At 44.4% G+C, this 18,676-nt stretch overlaps 1 protein-coding gene across 1 annotated transcript; it reads right to left on the minus strand.

Annotated features, from left to right (window-relative positions):
* Window positions 1–3,759: 3,759 nt before the first annotated feature.
* Window positions 3,760–16,540, minus strand: LOC8025487 (angiopoietin-related protein 7-like). Its single transcript, XM_029972241.2, has 5 exons — window positions 16,357–16,540; window positions 12,896–13,026; window positions 10,651–10,759; window positions 8,011–8,181; window positions 3,760–4,278 (listed from the first exon to the last, which is right to left on the minus strand). Exons 1-5 carry the CDS (start codon window positions 16,532–16,534, stop codon window positions 3,968–3,970), a joined length of 900 nt encoding a protein of 299 aa, XP_029828101.2. The 5' UTR covers window positions 16,535–16,540; the 3' UTR covers window positions 3,760–3,967.
* Window positions 16,541–18,676: the final 2,136 nt, after the last annotated feature.

The raw sequence follows: 18,676 nt of genomic DNA on the forward strand, positions 1-18,676 counted from the left end.
ATCTCTGTAGAGCGGATATTCACTCAGCTGGAAGTGATGCTTCACGGGCTGAGAAATCGCTTTTCGATCAACTTGAATGCAGTCAAAGCCGCGACTTGTGGCACGTGTTAAGTGTACGGAGCTACGCCGTGGAGAGCCCGAAAACTTCTAGCGCTCATCCCAGCGTGCCACTTGGAGGGCAGTTTCTCCAGGAACCGTAGTATATATTTAAACAGCAAAATAAATGGTAGCTTTTTTTTTCGATTTTACCTACTATTGTTTTCTAATGCTAAAATTCCACACTGTAAATATACGTACTTTCCGTCACAATTTCGTACTGTTGTCCTTACCCCAGAGCGCAATCGCTCTCGGGGACAATACAACCAACAGTCACATTGGCCACTGTACGATAGGAGCTTATACTGCTCAGACCAGCGTTCCAACATGACTATCTGCACGTTGATCGATTGCACGTAATCCCTCAAGCGGTATTAAACTTTTTAATGTAAAGCAGAATGTCAAACTGCGACAACCCGCCTCCTCCGATCACGGCCCGACCAGCGGCATCAATGCCCGACCGTTTACGATCTCCTCTTGTTGTTACACCACTGATACGCGAACACACGGTCACATCGGCGATAATTCCAGTCTTCCGTTCACAACCCACAACATGCCATCACGATGTTGCAGCTATGTTGCTGACACGCACAAACACAGAACCACGTTGAACGCCGGTTGCACTCGGCATCGGAAAACAGAACCGAACTCAGGGGGGAAGGCACCCAGGCAGCCGGCAGCAAAACCTGCCTTTCTTGGACACAGCGGACACAGTTCCTGCGGTTTCCATAACGTCGAAAACGTCGACACAGTTCCTCGTGCTTTCGCTACTGTAGTCTGTAGTGCTGCAGTGGCTGTAGCGGCTGTAGTTCCGTGCCGCGCGAGTCAAACAATCCGGAGACGGCCATCCCCCAGTGTACGTGGCACTGCTGGCACTGTCCCGGAACTTCGCTGTTTCTAGCGGCTTCGTTTGCTCGTTTGATAAAATTAGTGATAAAAACGTCAATGCAACCGAAATGTTCTGCACGTTTAGACTAGAAGACGGAATTACAGGCGGCCTTCGCTGCTGCTGAAGCTCAATCAACTCAACAGCTATTTATTAAACAACGTGCGCGACCTGCTCGAAAAACGAAACCGAAAGCCGATGAGTCGGGAGGGCGAAAGCTTTCACCCGTCTGCCTGGAGAAGGAGAAAAAAGTTTCGTTCCTCCCCTTTTCTCGTGTCCGCTTGGGGGCGCGTCGGTAGAAGGGAGGAAGGCGCGCCGTTGCTACTTTTTTCCTCCATTTTTTCTTAGAGTGTGGGACCTTTTCTTCAGAACTGTTGTTGGCGGTACCGGAGAATCTGTCTAGCTTCGAAAGAGAAACCTTTTACCGATCGAAATAATTGGGATTTATTCCGTACGACACACTCGACCATTGAGCCGTCGCACGAAGACGTCGCCGAGTTGTCGCCCCTTCTCCTGGTTGAAAACATCGCTCACCTTAAGAACACGAATTGGTGAGAGCTTGAAAAACGCGCAAACGTTAAGCACAAAGTGCTTGACTCTTGCCTTTCTTTGCAGCGCGCGACGTGCGCGTTTTACAGCGAAACTGTTTTGGCTATAGGGTTCCGTGGAGTTTTCGTGTGCGGTGACTAAAATCTCTACGCTCGCGCAGCCGCACGCGCGGCACGCGCATGCCTTCCCCGTATAAATTATTTGAAGTACATAACCAAAATAAGGCGTTGACGAATGCGCGTCCAAGGTGTCATTTGTTTTAGACGTTTGCACTAGAGCAGTTACTGCTGCAGACTCCGGCGCTGCACGCGGCCGCCTTCCCGCTGTAGGAAGTATTCACTGGACGCCATATTTGAGGGCGATGTTGAGAGCGCATGCTCAGAACGAGCTCACATCAATAGGCTGCTAAGACCGGCACTCTTGATGGTGCGGGATGCACGTTACAAAAGAACTGTGGAAGCTCGCTATCAGCACGCGCTCAGCATTCGCGCACACAGCAATGGCCGCCAGTGAATACTTCCTATACTGAACCATAAGGCGACGGTGCACAACTTCCGTTCGTCTGCGGATGAGACCATACAGACATCAACGGATTTCGTGCAGAAGGTGGGAAGGTGTGTCAAAACTTTACTCGCCTGAATTAAAAAAACAAAAACAAAAAAAAACAACCTGACGTAGACGATTTTTGCAAAACCAAGAGCCCCGAATGGGTATCCATACCGGCTCGAAAACGCATCTGCCTTTCACACATGTGACAACTTGAAAAAAATGAAGTGCGTCCCCAGCGAACTGCATAATCAGTATTTTAGTGCCTACATGGTGTTTAACAATGTGTAACTTTTTTAACTATCCAGGAAAATGAGCTTTCTTGTAAAAGCCTCTGCATGAACGCACCGAGGAGTGTTGTGCACAATAATCAACATCTGTGTATGTGTATTTCATTAACGTGGATACACTAGTAGTTAAATCAAGTGTTTTATGTTGTGGTACCAGCGGGTGCTCTTTATTTTGTCAGCTGAACTTTTTCTCTTGTATGTAAGCTTATAAGCATAATAAAATGGTCTACATAGTTCAGGCAATTCATGTTTGTGAAAAAAGATGTCCATGCGTTCATAAGTGAAAAACATAATTTTCATTATCGCAGAAGATGGGTACTGAGCTTCTCCATGAGTGATTCTTTGGTGTGTCTTTTTAAATTACACTTTTTTATGTCACACTGTGCGCCAGAAATTTCTCAGATAAGAACGCTCACTTGCCAGATCTTGAGACATGTCTGGTTCACCTAGACCGCAGACGACGTTAATGTTAACATGACTGGTCTATTTTGCCCTCCGTGACGTGCCTCAGAGGCTCTAGGAGTTGTCATGAGTATATATAACAACAAACTCACCATGGTAAACTGACTTATAAAACCATCTGTTATTAATGAGGCCGCCAGTAGCATTGCGGTGAAGCCAGCACAGTTTAACCGAGGACTGAGTGACGGGTTGAACTTTGGCTCATTTAACTAGTTGTCACCAAAATACAACAAAAATATTACACTCAAGACTTATAGGCAGTATTTACTAAACCTTATGGGCTATCAAGTAAAGAAGTTAAAAGATAATAAAAATTGACTTTTTTTTAAAAATCTACCTTAAAATTTGCATAGTTCCTTTTTTGTACACATCTGGGGCGAAATCAAATTTGCCCAATAACCTCACTGAACGAAAATATGTACAAATCGTTAGCTTATATAAACAGCTACGTATTGATATATGTCTCATTATATAGCTCCTTACCGTTTGTTTGATTTAGCTATCCCAATGTTAGTAAAAATTGCTCTGGGTGGGTATGTGTTTGCGAATTTATGTAAAAATAAACTAAATGATAAAAGACAACAATTGTACTCTAAAAACAGCCCGGATTGCATGCGTATAGTGTAAAAAGTGATATGACTAAAAAAGTAAGAAGTCAATATTTTGCAGAGATCGTCTAAACTTGAGCAAATATCGAATCGCGATTTTCACGCATTCCATCCGGCAGCGTTTCACATTTTTTTCTTTCTCTCAAACCAGATATGTTTATTTTTTAACGACAGTTTTGTTCATCATAGGAATTTGGATTTCTCATATATATTTTACAGGTAAATTTGAGGACCCACTCCGCAAAGTTTGTCGAATTCAAATGAAACCACCCTTGAAAGATCACCTGGCATTGAACCATGGGGTCCAACCCAATGGTGGATATTTCGTGAATTTTGGTTTGGATCTTTGCGAGAGCTGAATAAGTTATAACAAGCCAGTTGTGTTCCGGCAGTATAATTTTATTTCCAATGTTTGTTCATTTTTTCTTAAAGTTGGCAGGGCGAAATTAAGAGAAATAAGTGGGAAATTTACATGACATACTAAATGGTACTTTCCACACAAATTGGTTATTTTTTCGCGGATACAAAAATCAGATATCAGAGTATGTTGCCATTTTACCCGCGCAGAAGTCAAAATCGGCATCCCTTATTTTCATCTCCACCTGGTCGTAGACGGCGTCGTACGAACTTGCATCGCCATCTTTGAGCCAGGTAATACCAAGGCCCCTTTTATTTTTCGGATCAGTGGATTGTAGTTTACGACCATTAAGATTCGAGCGGACGCACTTATTATACCACCAGCCACCACTTAGATATGGGTAGCAACCTGAATACGGAGCTGCGAAGTGGCTCTTCCCCATAAAGAACTTGTATCCGTTGTAGGACTTCAGAGCGTCGTAACCTGCACAGGCACAAACACCGCGTTAATGAATCAATGGTGGTGATCACTCTAAGATTACAATATACTCACACGACGCAAATATAGAATAATATGTTTTATCGATCCAACACACCTCAAAAGATCTTGCTGCGAAATACATAATTTGTTTTTACATTTTATCTGTTTTTAACCCTTTAAGCGCCGTGCTCGAAAATACTCTGGCACGCTTCCGCGTAACTTCCCACCACTTGACAGCTAAACTCGGGCTGCCAAAATTTCTGTGTATCACCATTAATGGGAAATCAACAAGAATAAATTTGTGCTTTATGGTATATTGCCGACTAACGGCTTGTGTAAACTTTATTCAGGCAATTTTGCCCATCTGTGGGTCCAAGGTTTCCCGCACCCGCGGAAAAAAACCTGGCACTTAAAGGGTTAAACTGTGCATTTTTATATCCTGAATTGGGTTTTAACGTCTACTATCTGATTGAACACGAATTCCTGTAGCCGTACGAAATGGTAAACGAAATTTTTGCGGAAAACAACAGTGAGTGCTGGGTGTTTCCCCGTAAGATAATGTAATGAATGACCGCGACACATTTTTTATAACTATGTATAAAGATATATGTGAAAGAGATGTTCTTGCCTTTTACCTAGCTTCAATATAAATTTTAATTTTTTATCAGCTACATTAGCTACGGCGTTAATAATTGTTTTCTCGAAATAAAAAAAAATAAAAAATTCTAAGTTCGAGGAGTGAAGGTTGCCAAGCTTTCACTGTGGTAATTTGCACAACCGTCAATTTTACACTTAAGCATAAGCATAGCAACAATTCTATCTACTTATTTTATTCATGTTTTACGACATGTGCACAGCATATTAAAAGTTACAATTCTCGACTTCTGTACAAAAATGTTTACGAAACATATCAAATAAACACGTTTTACAGACACATTCACTAATTAATTACGAATGAACGGCGCAAAATATATCAAAATCATTATCTTCAAATGCATTTTACGTATAAATATAAAAATATTTTTATCAGTTATTGTAGTTTTGTTATTTGTGCAGAAACGGAACTCATTTTTTAATTCTGGATAATATGCACATAAATATATAAAAAAAGCTCCACTTTTTTTTTTAACTCTCCTTAATTGTTTACAGTGACTTGAACTAACTTGTGATGGCAAAACATTGAGCAACGTATGAGCTTCCTAAGAAAAGAACGACAACAAACCTTCACTCAAACTGAGCTGGCTTGTCATCGTTATAAGGGCTTTGCCACCCGACGTTGGCTCCAAAGAAACATTTTTTTAGAACCGACAAAGGATGTAAAGTGGTGCTGCTTTATCATACGGTGTAAAAGGTTATGGCGTCCCTAGTTTAGCTTTGTAGTTGTGTTCCCTCGCGTTGTCTCTAAAACGCCACAACGCCACAACGACAAACCAGTTCATTCTTTGGAAATTGAGTTTTAAATAAAACGGCGCATGTAAATAGTGTTTAAATACTATGAAGTATCGTACCTTCTTACCGCTCATTCACACTGAAAGCGGATCCGCGTTCGCAAAGTGGTTGCGAACGCGGTTGTATAAAGATCCAGTACAATTGCACGCGCACTTGATGTCATCGAGTGCGCGTGCAATTGTGCTGGATCTTTATACAACCGCGTTCGCAACCGCTTTGCGGACACGGATCCGCTTCCAGTGTGAATGAGCTGTTACGGTTGAACAGGATCTCTACGGAGTGTGATAGAAATCTCTATATACTCAAGGTTGCTCGCATATGTTTTGGTAGTCCTAAAATAAAATTGACGCTCGTGTCTATACAGCGTAAGATCCGCCTGCATTTGAAATGCGGCGACACTGCTTTACCCTGTCGATTGGAAATATAGCGAGTGCAGTACGACTATTACGCTTGGGGTCTTTAACCTGCATCACGCAGTCGTGAAACACGACCACACGCCGGTGCAATGCTCACCCATATGGCTGCAGAACCCAGGATCCCTAAGTCCAGCTGCGCGAGCTTTCGCTCTGTGTGCACTGGTCTACGCTAGCCGACTGGGCCGCCGATGTGGCGTTGCTTCTATCCTATCGATTATGCTGCGAATAATGGGCATGAATCGCGGGACCGCTCTGGCCCTTGAAATTATCCCACGTCTTCTTCTAGCCCTCTATAGCCGAAGTGCATGCGAGCTTCTGCCTTTAACACACAATGCGTTTGTGGCCAGGACTTGGCAAGCTCCCGTGATACGTTACAGAGTAATGCGTTGAGCTTGGTATTTTATTCTTCCCCCTGAATTTATCGGGAAACGAATCTACGCTATGGCAGGTTTTATGTCTAGTGTCGGATGGAATGCCAGGTATAGCTACTGACAGCTTGAGAGACGCAGGTCGTGGTTTACGTTCACGCTTCTGTGTCCGTGTTCAGCGTTCTGACTGACCGATGCCGCAATCTGATACTTTGTGATAATGAGATGGTCGACCCTCGCCACGCCCAACGTCTCCTAAGCTGCCACTGTTTGCAGGATTTTATCAAAGCGGAACTGACCATGGACGCATTGCTCGAGCCACTGCCTGTACGTGGTACGAGCCAATGGGATGTATTTTTTTCTGTTCGACTTTATTTTGAGATTTCCTCGTTACGTGGCTTTTTGTTCACCTTCCATGTTCTATCGGGCGCTGCCACTGGTTCTATGCTTTTATCTCCGGTTTGAGTAATTTATTTTGCGCTCAGAACTGTTTACCGTCGGCTGTTGGAAAGCAGAAACGTGGTGTGCACAGTGAAAGTATAAAAAATCAAAGCGGACTGTTTTCTTCGTTGTCCCTTAGCCTTGTGTGGCCCATACCTGAGTACACTCCTCCGCGTTCCTTTGTGATTTCACTTTCGGTTTGCACCCTGCCACTCCCAACTGGGCTCCAATCCTTTCTCTATTTTTACATGTAGCGGCACGAACGAGCAAGCGATCAAAACGATGTTTTATATTTTTTATATTGCTTTGAATCTCATTTATTTATTGTTCTTATGCAATTTTTTTTTCGTTATGTTCCTGGCTGCTACAGAATTGTGCATCTATGTCGTTGTAGTACGCGCTTCATGGCGAGCGCTAATATCTAGAAAGTAGTAATAAACTGGGAATTCAACGAATTTGAAAACAAGACAGCTACAGTTTAGAATAGACAAATAACGACTAAGGGTCTCAAAAAGTAATCGTAAGGTCCGAATTCGAGATTCCACTGAATTGTTGCGTGTCTCGAAAAGTACGATACGAGAAAAAAGTGAGAGGTTGAAAGCATTCAGAACCCAAATCTTTGCCCTTACAATAGTGTCTTTCATAAATAAACACTCTTTATAAAGCAGGCGACGGTGTCACTGAGGCCAAAATATGCGTTCTCCACGCGGTGAAAAAACGATATATATACTCAAGGGATTAAGGAAAAGTACGCTGACTTTAACATGTTATGTCTAGTTCCAAAAGTTACGACTTTTTTTTTTTCCCTAGCACGTGGCAGACTCGATCCACATAAAGTTCTACTCTGATCTTGTAACGTTGGTTCACACCTCACCAACGTCACCAGGATTCACAATATCAATCATAAATAAGCCTAGGGTCATCACACGCTGATGGAAGCTTCCACTTTCCAGAATGTCTCTTCAGCCTCCTGCAAACAGCAGCTCCTAAAATTTCAGCAATTACCGACGACGGGGCGTGGCAGGCGGCACGACAGGCATGGTGAAAGCGCCGATACCTACCCGGAGGACCCTTGTACTTGCCGATGCTGAGTTTGTACTCGTCCGCTTGGGAACCGACTTTAATATAATCATACTCCACATTGATATCGTTCCCTTCTTGTCTCGTTAGTTCAATCTTGAGAACTTGTTTGTTATTTGGGAAGTTCGTGAGTCGATGAAGATTCTCGTTTCCTTTAATAGAAGGCACAAAATGCGTGTAGGAATAAAATTAACACCTCCTTCAAAGTTCACTAACCGTAAGAAACACTAATTGTAGTAAACGCTCCTAACAAAACCTGGCGGAATGAGCATCACGTCTTAAACCTAAAATCATACACTCATTGGCAAATACTCGCTAAATTCCCTAAGCTGGCATTAACCAGGAGCCCAACTTAAACCAAGCTACAGAGAGTGCACAAAAAAAAAAAGAATATTTTACTAAGTGAATATCAAATTACATCTTTAATTTTTATAACAATACTTTATAATCACACGCTCCCATAGCAGACGGTGAGTCAGTATAGTTTCATAATTATTTGTATTCGGATAGAAAGATCGGCTATTCGGTACCTCGTCCACTCTAGTGACATGCAGTTCCAGTGTCACCGCATAGATGGCGCCAGCGTGTTCTCTCGCCCTAAGACATATTAGAGGTTCTAAGGAGTCGCCAGTGTGTGAACGGGCCTTGGCATTCTTCTCGTGTATGCTGGAGCCGGGGAGGGAGTCCCGCTTGTTCTGCTAACCGCTGACGTCCAGGACATCCCTCCTCGAAGCGCCGCATAAACAGGAACACAGAAGTAGCCCCCGTCCTTGTCTACGTCTCGTCCCTGCTTATTCGGCGCTTTCCGTCCAGTGTTTGTGTTCACGAAGGCGGATCAGTGGCCGAGTGGGCTAACGCAGTCCAGTTCGGAGCACGTGAAGCGAAAACTCGCGCAGCAGAACTCAGGGATTCTGGGTTTAATCACCACCTCTGTCCGTTTCGATCTAGATGAGCATCGTACCGGCGTGCGGCCGTGTATCACTACTGCGTGATTTACGTTAAAAAACCCAGACCTGCAGTTGCACTGGACTGGCTAAATTCCTCACCTACAGTGGGTAACAATGTCTCCATATTCCTGGCTGACTAACCTCCCGTAGTATAACCAACTAACGCTAATTACTTTTTGTTTATTCACGAGAACAATAAACTTACACATAAATCAGATAATTATATGAGCTTGCATTTAATGGAAAGTATAATTTTCAATCGTAAACTAAGTAAGCACACATAGGCCTCATCAACAGTCATTGCTGTCCGCTGGCAGCATTTTTAGTAATTGGTTTTGTGCTACGCTGGGACCTTTTTCTTTAACGGAAAAATACGTTTTTGTTGGTTCGGGAGTCACCCAATCAATCCCTTTGTTCCCCGAGGTGTGCACCACCTGGTAATAACGTTACACCTTACGATGGAGGCACGCTGACGTGCACATCCCTGGGGGATCAGGGAGATTTTGATCGGGTTGCAAAAACAGTTCTCTCCTTGGCGGGGGATCTCTTCGCAATTGGCAAAACCTTGTTGGCGTGCATGGGCACTTTAGAGATCGTGCTTTAAGGGATACCGGCGATGGCATTGGGATCGCCTAAGTTGTGGCTTGAGCAGGTCGTGGGCCCGTTGAATATTTTATTTATCCTTTCACAAAGGAGTCCTCGATATTCATGAATGTTGTCCTCAAGCAAATCCTTATACAGCTGGTGTTGGATTCCGCATTTTTTTGTGTTGCATCTACCCTTTTACTCGGCAGCCTTAATTTAGCAGGAAGCAGTGCGTAGTCTTTTTATCTAACACTCTGAGAGCACTGCTGCCATAATCGCGTACCGCCGTTTAATTTACGCCTCCATTTTTCTGCTCTCTTAAGCGCGCACTCAGCCTCGTTGTCGACAATAAGCGCGTTAAGTTCGTCTGCTACTAACACTGGAGGCCCGTTCGCACACTTGCGACTTCTAAAGACCGAGTGCCTTGGAACCTCTTAAACTCTTTTACGACGAGAGAACACACCGGCACCATCTATGGGGTAGCAGTGGAAACGTGGCAATCGCGTATATTTTCTATTTCTTTCGCGTATCATCCTTCCTTTCTTAGCTCGAAAAACCTTTGTCAACGTTATAAACGAACATTTCGCATAGGTAGTATACACATTTGACTTCGAAAATACCGCATAATCTTCACTCTAGTGAAAGGCAGTTCCAGTGTCACCGCATAGATGCCGTCAGCGTGTTCTCTCGTCCTAAGACATATTAGAGGTTCTAAGGAGTCGCCAGTGTGTGAACGGGCCTTGGCATTCCTCTCGTGTATGCTGGAGCCCAGGAGGGAATCCCGCTTGTTCAGCTAACCGCTGACGTCCGGGACAGCCGTCCCCGAAGCAGCTCACCCGTGATGATATCCCTTTGAAAGATATGTGACAACACTTACAATGTGACGTGAAGGACGTTAAGCGTTTCGAACTAAATACAGCAGTAAAACGTATCACGTTACGTTACCACGTCACGTGACGCTACAGTGTCACGTAACACCTTGACACCTGTGAACGAGTTTACCAAAATTCCACGCATTTCGTTCTGTACAAGTTGCTCTTCGCCTTTTCTAGAAAGCAAAGAAGCAAGGATTCATTTATTTGTACTTGCCTATCCAGTATGAAGTCGCGGCATCTCCAAATCCATCTTGGTATTCTTTATAGGTTTTCTCGAAGAGGTTCTCTTCGGATCTTTCAGATCTTCCCCGGCGTTGAATTACCTGGAAGTCGATTAAAGAGTATGAGCAAAGTGAATCTTTCTTCAGCATTCCTTACGCTCGTTGGTATGTAATTTTGAGATCTACTCCTCGAGATACGCGCTTTTCTCCCGCCGGTTATGAAGAAGCACAGAGACACGTTCAAGCCGTCTGGCAAGGGCGGTCTTGGGGTCCGGAGGCCCATCTCGATGCATGCATATGTTTCCGAGTGACATAGCGCGAGGCAATGAACACCGAAAGACTCAAGGTTAGTGAATCGCCAGCAATAGTAGTGCCGAAATTGCATTATTCCCGTCGTTGTTTTAGTATTTGCTTAACCCCCCCCCCCCCCCACACACACACACACACATACACGCACACACACACGGAAACCCCCGGCCCCCGATCCCAATCTCCCAAAAATTTCTGAGGCCTCCAAGGCCTTTGAGGGTTTGGCCGCATGCATGGCAGACATTTTAGGCTCTTGTGCAGACTAGAAATCTTCAACGGCAGAAAACTGAGCATTGTGCCATTCCTTGTTCTTGCAGAAGTTTCTAGTCACGTATGCGTTTTGCGACTGGTCTTTTTTTGCAGGCCATTTCCGTGCAGAACCCTCTTCTCTCCGCCTTTCTAAAATGCACCTTGATTTTTTTACTTTCTTGAATAAAGCAATTTGCTGCATATTTTAATTTCTGCATTCTTTGGCAGACATTTTCTTTTAATGCACCTGTTGGTTTGTTTACTGGCAGAGATCTTTTGGTTAATGACTCTGTTTTGTTTCGCTATTTCTACTTTTCTACGTTCTTTAGTCAAGTGGGAGGTGCAAATAAGCTTATCATGACCGAGTTTTATGCGAAATTTCTTCTTTGCCCGTAGAGAGCCTCAGCTGGCATAGTGCTATGCATTCCTTACTGGAAAGGTTCAAATCATGGTAGTCGCGAGCGCATGACGCAACTTGCTTGACAATTAGTGGAAACCGTCACGTCAGTACCTGTGCAGGCTACATAGCGCATAAGGTCGGGTGTTTTAATCGAACTATAAACTTTCATTATTATATAGTACACGAGGCGAAATATAAAGAAATGACTAGCGTCTAATAATTTATTATACACTCTTCTCATACTCCACAAAATAACTAGAGAAGTTTTCCACTTCATCCGTGTCAATGGTGGGCCAGGTTCTATGTAAAAAGAGTTAGGAAAGGTCGGCAGTATATCTTTATGTCGGAGAACATAAAATGACATTCGGCTTTGTAACAGAGAAGTACATTCTAAAGAAACACCATACCGCAAACAAGTCCGGTAGGTCAAAGCACCCTGTCACGGGCGAATCCCATCTTCCCACAAAACTTTCTCGGAGTAATATTTTTACGGCCGAGACTATAGCATCAGATGTCAATTTAAAAACAGACACAGTGTTGAAAGTATGAAAACGTGGGGCAAGTACCAGTTGATAACTGAGTACTGGGATTTACTATAGAGGAAAAGTATTTAACATAAATGTTGGAGACATTCAAAATGTCACAGACGTAGCCGATCAGGGTCTTTAATTTGACGACCTCCAATATCTTGGAGTGAGAAGATCATTGTACAGCCTCATAATTTACTTCAGCGTATACCTCTTGAGGTGGTTCCCATTGTGGCGTTCACGTCTGTGGTGTGTAAAGTACTCAATCTCATATTTTATTTTCTTGCTTTAAGGTTGTTTAATGGAATTTGGGAACTACACTAGGGAGAAGCAAAGTATTTCGTTTTAAATTTGCTAGGATAAGGTTTAAGGTTGGCGAGCACTGCATCCGCACAAATTGGCAATTCAGTTCCGTCACACGGAAGACTTAAATCGACTGGGACACCCTTACCATCTCCATCACTCAGATCACCGACACCGACTTCTTCAAAACTTCAATTGCTAATCAATATCTGTAATCATTTCAATGCGTTTCATTTTGGTATTATCGCTTTAATCTACTCCACTCCGTAATGCCTCGGCCGGGTAAGTAAATAAAAAAAATAAACGAAATAAAAATAACCCGCTAGAGTTTCTTTCGATGTCAAAATTGTTGCGCTGTCCCATTAATATTTTTTTTCTTAAAATGAAGAACAAAATTACGCTCTGTCTTCGCAGTGAATATGGGAACCTTAGGTAAGTGGTAACACTTACAGTCCACCCGCCGCCATCGGTCTCCATGTCACACTTCACCTTGAATTGATTGTGGGGATGGATCAAATATTCACTGGTCACGCTCTTTCCAAGTCTTTTTAACTGGGAACAGCTTACTGCTCGTTTGCCAGCTGCAAACAAAGAAGCGTGAAGCAAACGTTGTTGATGAATGTTGCAAAAAAGGGGCTGTGCCTGTTCAGCCCGTCATGTGGACATTGCGGGCAGAAACAATGGAAAGTCGGATGCACATTGCTTGTGGTGGAATGTTAATCTACTGCGGTTTTTATTGTGAACTTAACGTTCGCGCAAAAAGAACGTCGATCGAAAACGGTCCTTGTCCGTTTCAGATGGGAGCGGTATCGCTAGGAACGGTATCTGACCGTCTAGCGTACGGGCAACAGAGAACGACCGTTATCGAACGACGCCATTTTGGGAAGATTTGCCAACTCATAGATCTAAGAAAGTCTGTTCTGACTGCGTTGAGAGGAATAACGACAATGGCAAAGTCGGCTAAAGCTTGGACGTTCTTTTTTTTTTTTATGTCTGGTAATTTTTAGGCTTAGGAAGAGCATTTGGTCGAGAGATAAAGAAGCTTGGCTTATCCTACGCGTCCCTCACAAAAGTCTGCAACACGTCATCTTCATTTTACCTTAAAAAAATTAGACCCATTAAGCACAACACTGCTAAAAAAAAAAAAAAAAAAAAAAAAAAAAAAAAAAGATCAGGAAGAGAACTTTATCAGTACGCAGAGAAAGGTCCCGTGGCAAACGCACAGCAAAGTAGGCGCTGATTGATAGGTTGACAGATGCTAGCGTTCTTGATTGCCATGGTCGATAAGAGGGAAAGTTAAACACTTTCTGTTTGAAGTCATTCAAAAATGCAAGGAGTGCACCATTTCGGCACCAGATCTTATATTCAAGCTAAACTTTTAAATCAGGCATTTTAACGATATTTTTCTTTCTACAAATACGCAGTTTTCAAGCTTAAAATATCTAGGGCAATTGAGGAATAATTTTAAGTCTTTTGCCACCATAAAGATTAGCAATGCTCGGTTGTCAGTGGCCCTTTAACTGATTTTCGGTTCAAAAGATCAAAGATCGAGAAAATAAAAATGAGAGACGTTTACAAATTTCTGTGATGCGAAAATTAGAGCGTAGCTCTCGAGAAGGAGGAGGGGAGGGTACGGAGCCCACGCGTCCCTCCTTCTCCTCCTACCCTTCTCCTCTCCACCCCCCCTCCTCTCCTCCTGCCGCTGAATATGTTGATGGGTGACGTGACACGAATTCGTGACGTCATTTTCCCCGCTAAATTTAGCGGGAAAACTGAATTGGTGTTGAGGTCACGTAACGTCAGTTTCCCCGCTAAATGTAACGGAAAAATTTCCCCGCTAACTTTAGCCGGGAAACGTTTCATAATGCAACGCGCGCGGTTATGCCGACGTCGACGTCGACACCGACGGCGACACTGGCGCCGAACAACCCGGAAACGCGCCTAGAAGCTGCGCTCTAAAAATTCAAGGCCTGTCGATTCACTACCTAACTACGGCTGCTTCACCACTGCCGCTTCACTACGGCCTGTCACTTCACCAGGAGGTTCGCAGAAAGACGCATTTAGGGGCTCTAAGTTGCGCACTCGGCGAGGAAGTGAGCGAGATCTCTGACCACCGTGATTGGCCAGCGCCGAGGAGAACCGCGCGGCGCTGGCCGATCACGGCGGTCGGAGGTCTCACCGGACTTGTCGCCTAGTGTCCAACTTAGAGCCCTAGTCGAGTTTCCTGAGCTTGTTACTGGGGGCGTGAAACAGCAGCCACGAGTAATGCTTTTGCGTTGGTCGGGACTCGCACCGCTGTCGCTCGTTCGCCGCCAGCCACTGTGACCGCTATAGGGGTATCCACACGAAGGAGAACTTCGTGGACGGATGTCGTGACGTCAACAACCCGGGAAACTCCGCCCTCGGCTCCGCCGCCCACCTGCGGAGCTTTCGTGCTGACAATGCAAAGCCTCCGCGCCTCCGCCACGGAGAAGAACGGCGCCGCGAGGCGTCGAAAAGGGATGACGTATGTCTCACGTGATGCGCGCTCCGCGGAGGAAAGGGGCGGATTTCTCCTTCGTGTGGATACCCCATATGCAGCGCCACCCGGCTCAATACCACACTCTGGGGCCTCTTTCAGCATCTTCGTTTCCCATTTGGGAAAAAAGGCACTGTGCAAACCGTCTCCAGCAGTGCAGGAAGCAGAATCGAGTGACCGTCGTCTATCAGAGCCATTGATGAATGCGGACGTGGAGACGCACACACTGATCCGTAATTTTTTTGCTCGGGTATTGATCTGGCTGTCACTTAAAACAAATAAATTCTGGGAAGACAGAGCCAATGTTACGAGCTCATTTGCTCTTAAAAAGAAGCCAAAGTTGCATTGAATGTAATAGAAGGATAGCGAGGATTAAATATATCTCAAGTGAATAGCGGGAATCATATGTTAGAGAAACACAAGAAAAAATTCGACGATCACAAATTTTTATTGTTTTTTTGGTGTATTTTTCTCGTGTCTATTTGATTTATCCCCCGTCAAATTCTCATGATATATAAGACGGGAAAAAAGTGGAAAAACTTTTTTCCCCACTTTTTTCCCGTCTTATATATCATGAGAATTTGACGGGGGATAAATCAAATAGACACGAGAAAAATACACCAAAAAAAGAATAAAAACACGTGATCGTCGAATTTTTTCTTGTGTTTCTCTTAAAACCTAAATGCTGTCCTATATCTTTCGCGCATCATACGTTTATGGCTCGTAAATCTTTTGACCTTGTGATGAACGACCAGTTCTCATTGATAGTGCGTAATTTGATCTGGCGAATACCCTACACCCTGCGCGGTAGTAAAAAGCAATGCTAGTTTCAACACATAGATGGCGCTAGCGTGCCAGTGTATTCTCTAGGGAGCCTCGATTACAGAGAGTTTCCAACTGCTGAACCGGGGTCACGTGGTTTGCAATACGAGCTGCGAGGAGTTCCCGAAAGCGTTGGTAGTCTACAAACGCATCGTCCTTCCAACCTGGTTTCTTCCTCGCCACGCGAGAGCCCCGCTCATGCGCACTTGGGACCAATCTCCGCAGGAGGCGTCCGCCATTACGTTACAAGCGCTCCCCATGTTCTGAGAAGGACCCTCACTTCAATCCAAGCTCTCAAGTGTTCTCTCGATTCTCTCGTCGTAAGAGGTTGCAGGAATTCGGTCCTAAGAAAAGGCAAGTGCTTCAACGGGCCTTAAGTGGTACCTTTTGGTGCCTGAAAATAGTCTTTCAAAATAAAATCATAACATGGTCATCAATCTCGTGGTCGTGATGACAGTGTCGTCCGGTGTACTTGCAGTGCGCCGAATGTGTCGCCATAACCAGCTTAGAGATTCTCATTTGTCAAGCACAGTTCATTCTACAATTAGTTTGATGGAAAAAGTAGTCTCACATTTGTTCAAGTTGCAGGGATGAAATATCGTGTAGGGTTTTGTAAACCCACTTCTTTCCGCTAGTACAGGAACTCGCTTAGAGCTGCTTTCCGCAAGGACGTTCCCGGCTACAACCGGTACGAAAAGGACCGCTACGAACATGTTGGAATTTTTCGTCGGCGGCTCAGAGGTTCGCATAAGTTGCAACCAACGTTCTTTTTCCACTTTTTTCCCGTCTTATATATCATGAGAATTTGACGGGGGATAAATCAAATAGACACGAGAAAAATACACCAAAAAAAGAATAAAAATTTGAGCTTGAAGAGCATTGTTTATCTGTGTACGCTGCTCTATGACACAATAAAACATTTTAGCCGAGAGCTAACGATGACTACGTCAGACAAGGGAGTGCTACGTCTGCGGGCCAGCTGTGGTTTTGAAACATATACTTGCTATACTCAGTTTCGTCTGATGAAGGCTCGTTGCGGAGGAGGTGCCATGTAACAGAGATTTTGGTTGTACGGCAAAAGATCCCGATTGGTGTAAATTAATTATCTGTCCTCCGCTAGAGTGTGTCAGATGCCCCTGGTTTGTTTGGCACGAAAACAAAAAACAAAATAACAACCTAGTTTGATGCTCACTTTCACAATTCAAGGGGTCATGAAACTATATCCGTGGAAGCTTCATGACTTTGCAGAGGCGCACTGGTCCTAATCTGTCCCAAGTATACTGGCACAGACCGCCACTGATTCAGAACCTTCCTTGTCGCGGTGAAATTGTGAGGCTAAAAGGGGACTGTAGCAAGGTTCTTTAGGGTTAAATGTAGAAAAGATACGCATGTCCATCGCTTTCCTTAAAACATGTATTTACAAAGGAAATCAAGAGTCCGTATACTTATACTAAAATAAAGAAAAGGAAACTAAGTTAAAGAAATAAAACAAAGGGGAACGCAACAGTCCTCATGTCTTGGAACAACCATACGGAACAGTGGGTCTCGTGTCTGGAGCTGTTGTCGGGCAACAGTTGTGGCTGGCAGGAGCGGGAGCGCTTGGCTTCCGTCGATGACCCCAGAGTCGCCGTACCATGTGCTCTCGCAGTAGGAAACCGGGCAGCGTAGATTTCTAAGCGCTGCCCTCGCTGGGACAAGGCAGACAGCAAGAGCCAGCAGCCGATTGCTCTGACCGATGGTGTCTTTCCGACTCGGCACTACACCGCGCCCAGCACGTTCTCCCGGCCAGTCCTTTGCACGCTCTCCGTGCACGAAGGCCCCGTCTCTTCTCTTCGTCGTCTTCCCATGTCCCTCCGAGCCGATTCATGGGTTGACCCAAGTTGACCCACCCAAGTTGACCCACTTTCATCTTTTGAACACTAACCGCCGAATTCAGAAACCTCACTCAAACTACACTCAAACTGAAGGGCCCCTCCACTTCCTCGAGGAAGGCGCGAGGGCCGGCGCTGGCCAATCGCGACGGCAGATCCGTCCTCGCGATTGGCCAGAGCCGGCCCTTGAGCCTTCCTCGAGGAAGTGGAGGGGCCCTTCAGTTTGAGTGTAGTTTGAGTGAGGTTTCTGAATTCGGCGGTAAATCACATCATCACAGGGACTATTTTTTTCAGTCTTGCGTTCGAAATGTTTGATGTCGTAATTGTGGGATCGAAACCACCCGCCTGCCGACAATTCAGTGAGACTCATAGATTGGACACGAAAACTGCGTGGGCACTCCACTTCGCCTCGTAACAATCAATGCCTCGGCAGACACTTAGGGGACACCTTTTGCACCTAAAAACAGAGCATATGTATTTGTCCGGCCTGCATCTTATTTTCAAATCTCGCTCTAGTCAATATTTTTGTACTTAAGTGCTTTTTTAAGCTTATTTATATAGTATTTCTTCGTTTATGCTGTCTTATCTAGTTTCCGGCCTCGAGACTGCAACAGATCCCCAAACAGGCCCCCTTGCCAAAACGTTTTCAGATCCCTAATGCAGAGGAAAACTCCGATAATACTCGCAAGTAATCTCGCGGGCACCATGGGAAAACACAAAACATCCAGCAACCAGAAACAATAAAAAAAAAATAACTTAATTTACCATGTAAGTGTTGTGCCGGTTGAGTAAAAAAAAAGGTTCAATCAGCTTGACAAAGCAAGTGCTTTGTACGTACGCCAAATGCAAAGATTCACTTTTGTCATGGTTTTCCCCGTCACATTAAGGAAAATAACAACAATATAGTCGTAAAAAAACGTTAAAAAGGGCCGCAACAAAATGAAAGATGAGGCCGACAGACAAAACTAATTGGGTGCAGAAATCAGTATTGTTGGTTGTCTATGATTTGCGATAGCATTC

Source organism: Ixodes scapularis, unplaced genomic scaffold (assembly GCF_016920785.2).
Source record: "Ixodes scapularis isolate PalLabHiFi unplaced genomic scaffold, ASM1692078v2 PGA_scaffold4__175_contigs__length_147842914, whole genome shotgun sequence".
Classification (NCBI taxonomy): domain Eukaryota; kingdom Metazoa; phylum Arthropoda; class Arachnida; order Ixodida; family Ixodidae; genus Ixodes; species Ixodes scapularis.

Bases quoted from the DNA above. Each gene is read 5' to 3' on its own strand.
- LOC8025487 (XM_029972241.2), bottom strand. From the start codon at position 16,534: ATGCGAACCTCTGAGCCGCCGACGAAAAATTCCAACATGTTCGTAGCG. The intron at 10,760-12,895 runs GTAAGTGTTACC...ATCGACTTCCAG, and splicing joins CCGATGGCGGCGGGTGGACT to GTAATTCAACGCCGGGGAAG. The intron at 4,279-8,010 runs GTAGGTATCGGC...GTGCCTGTGCAG, and splicing joins CAAGTACAAGGGTCCTCCGG to GTTACGACGCTCTGAAGTCC.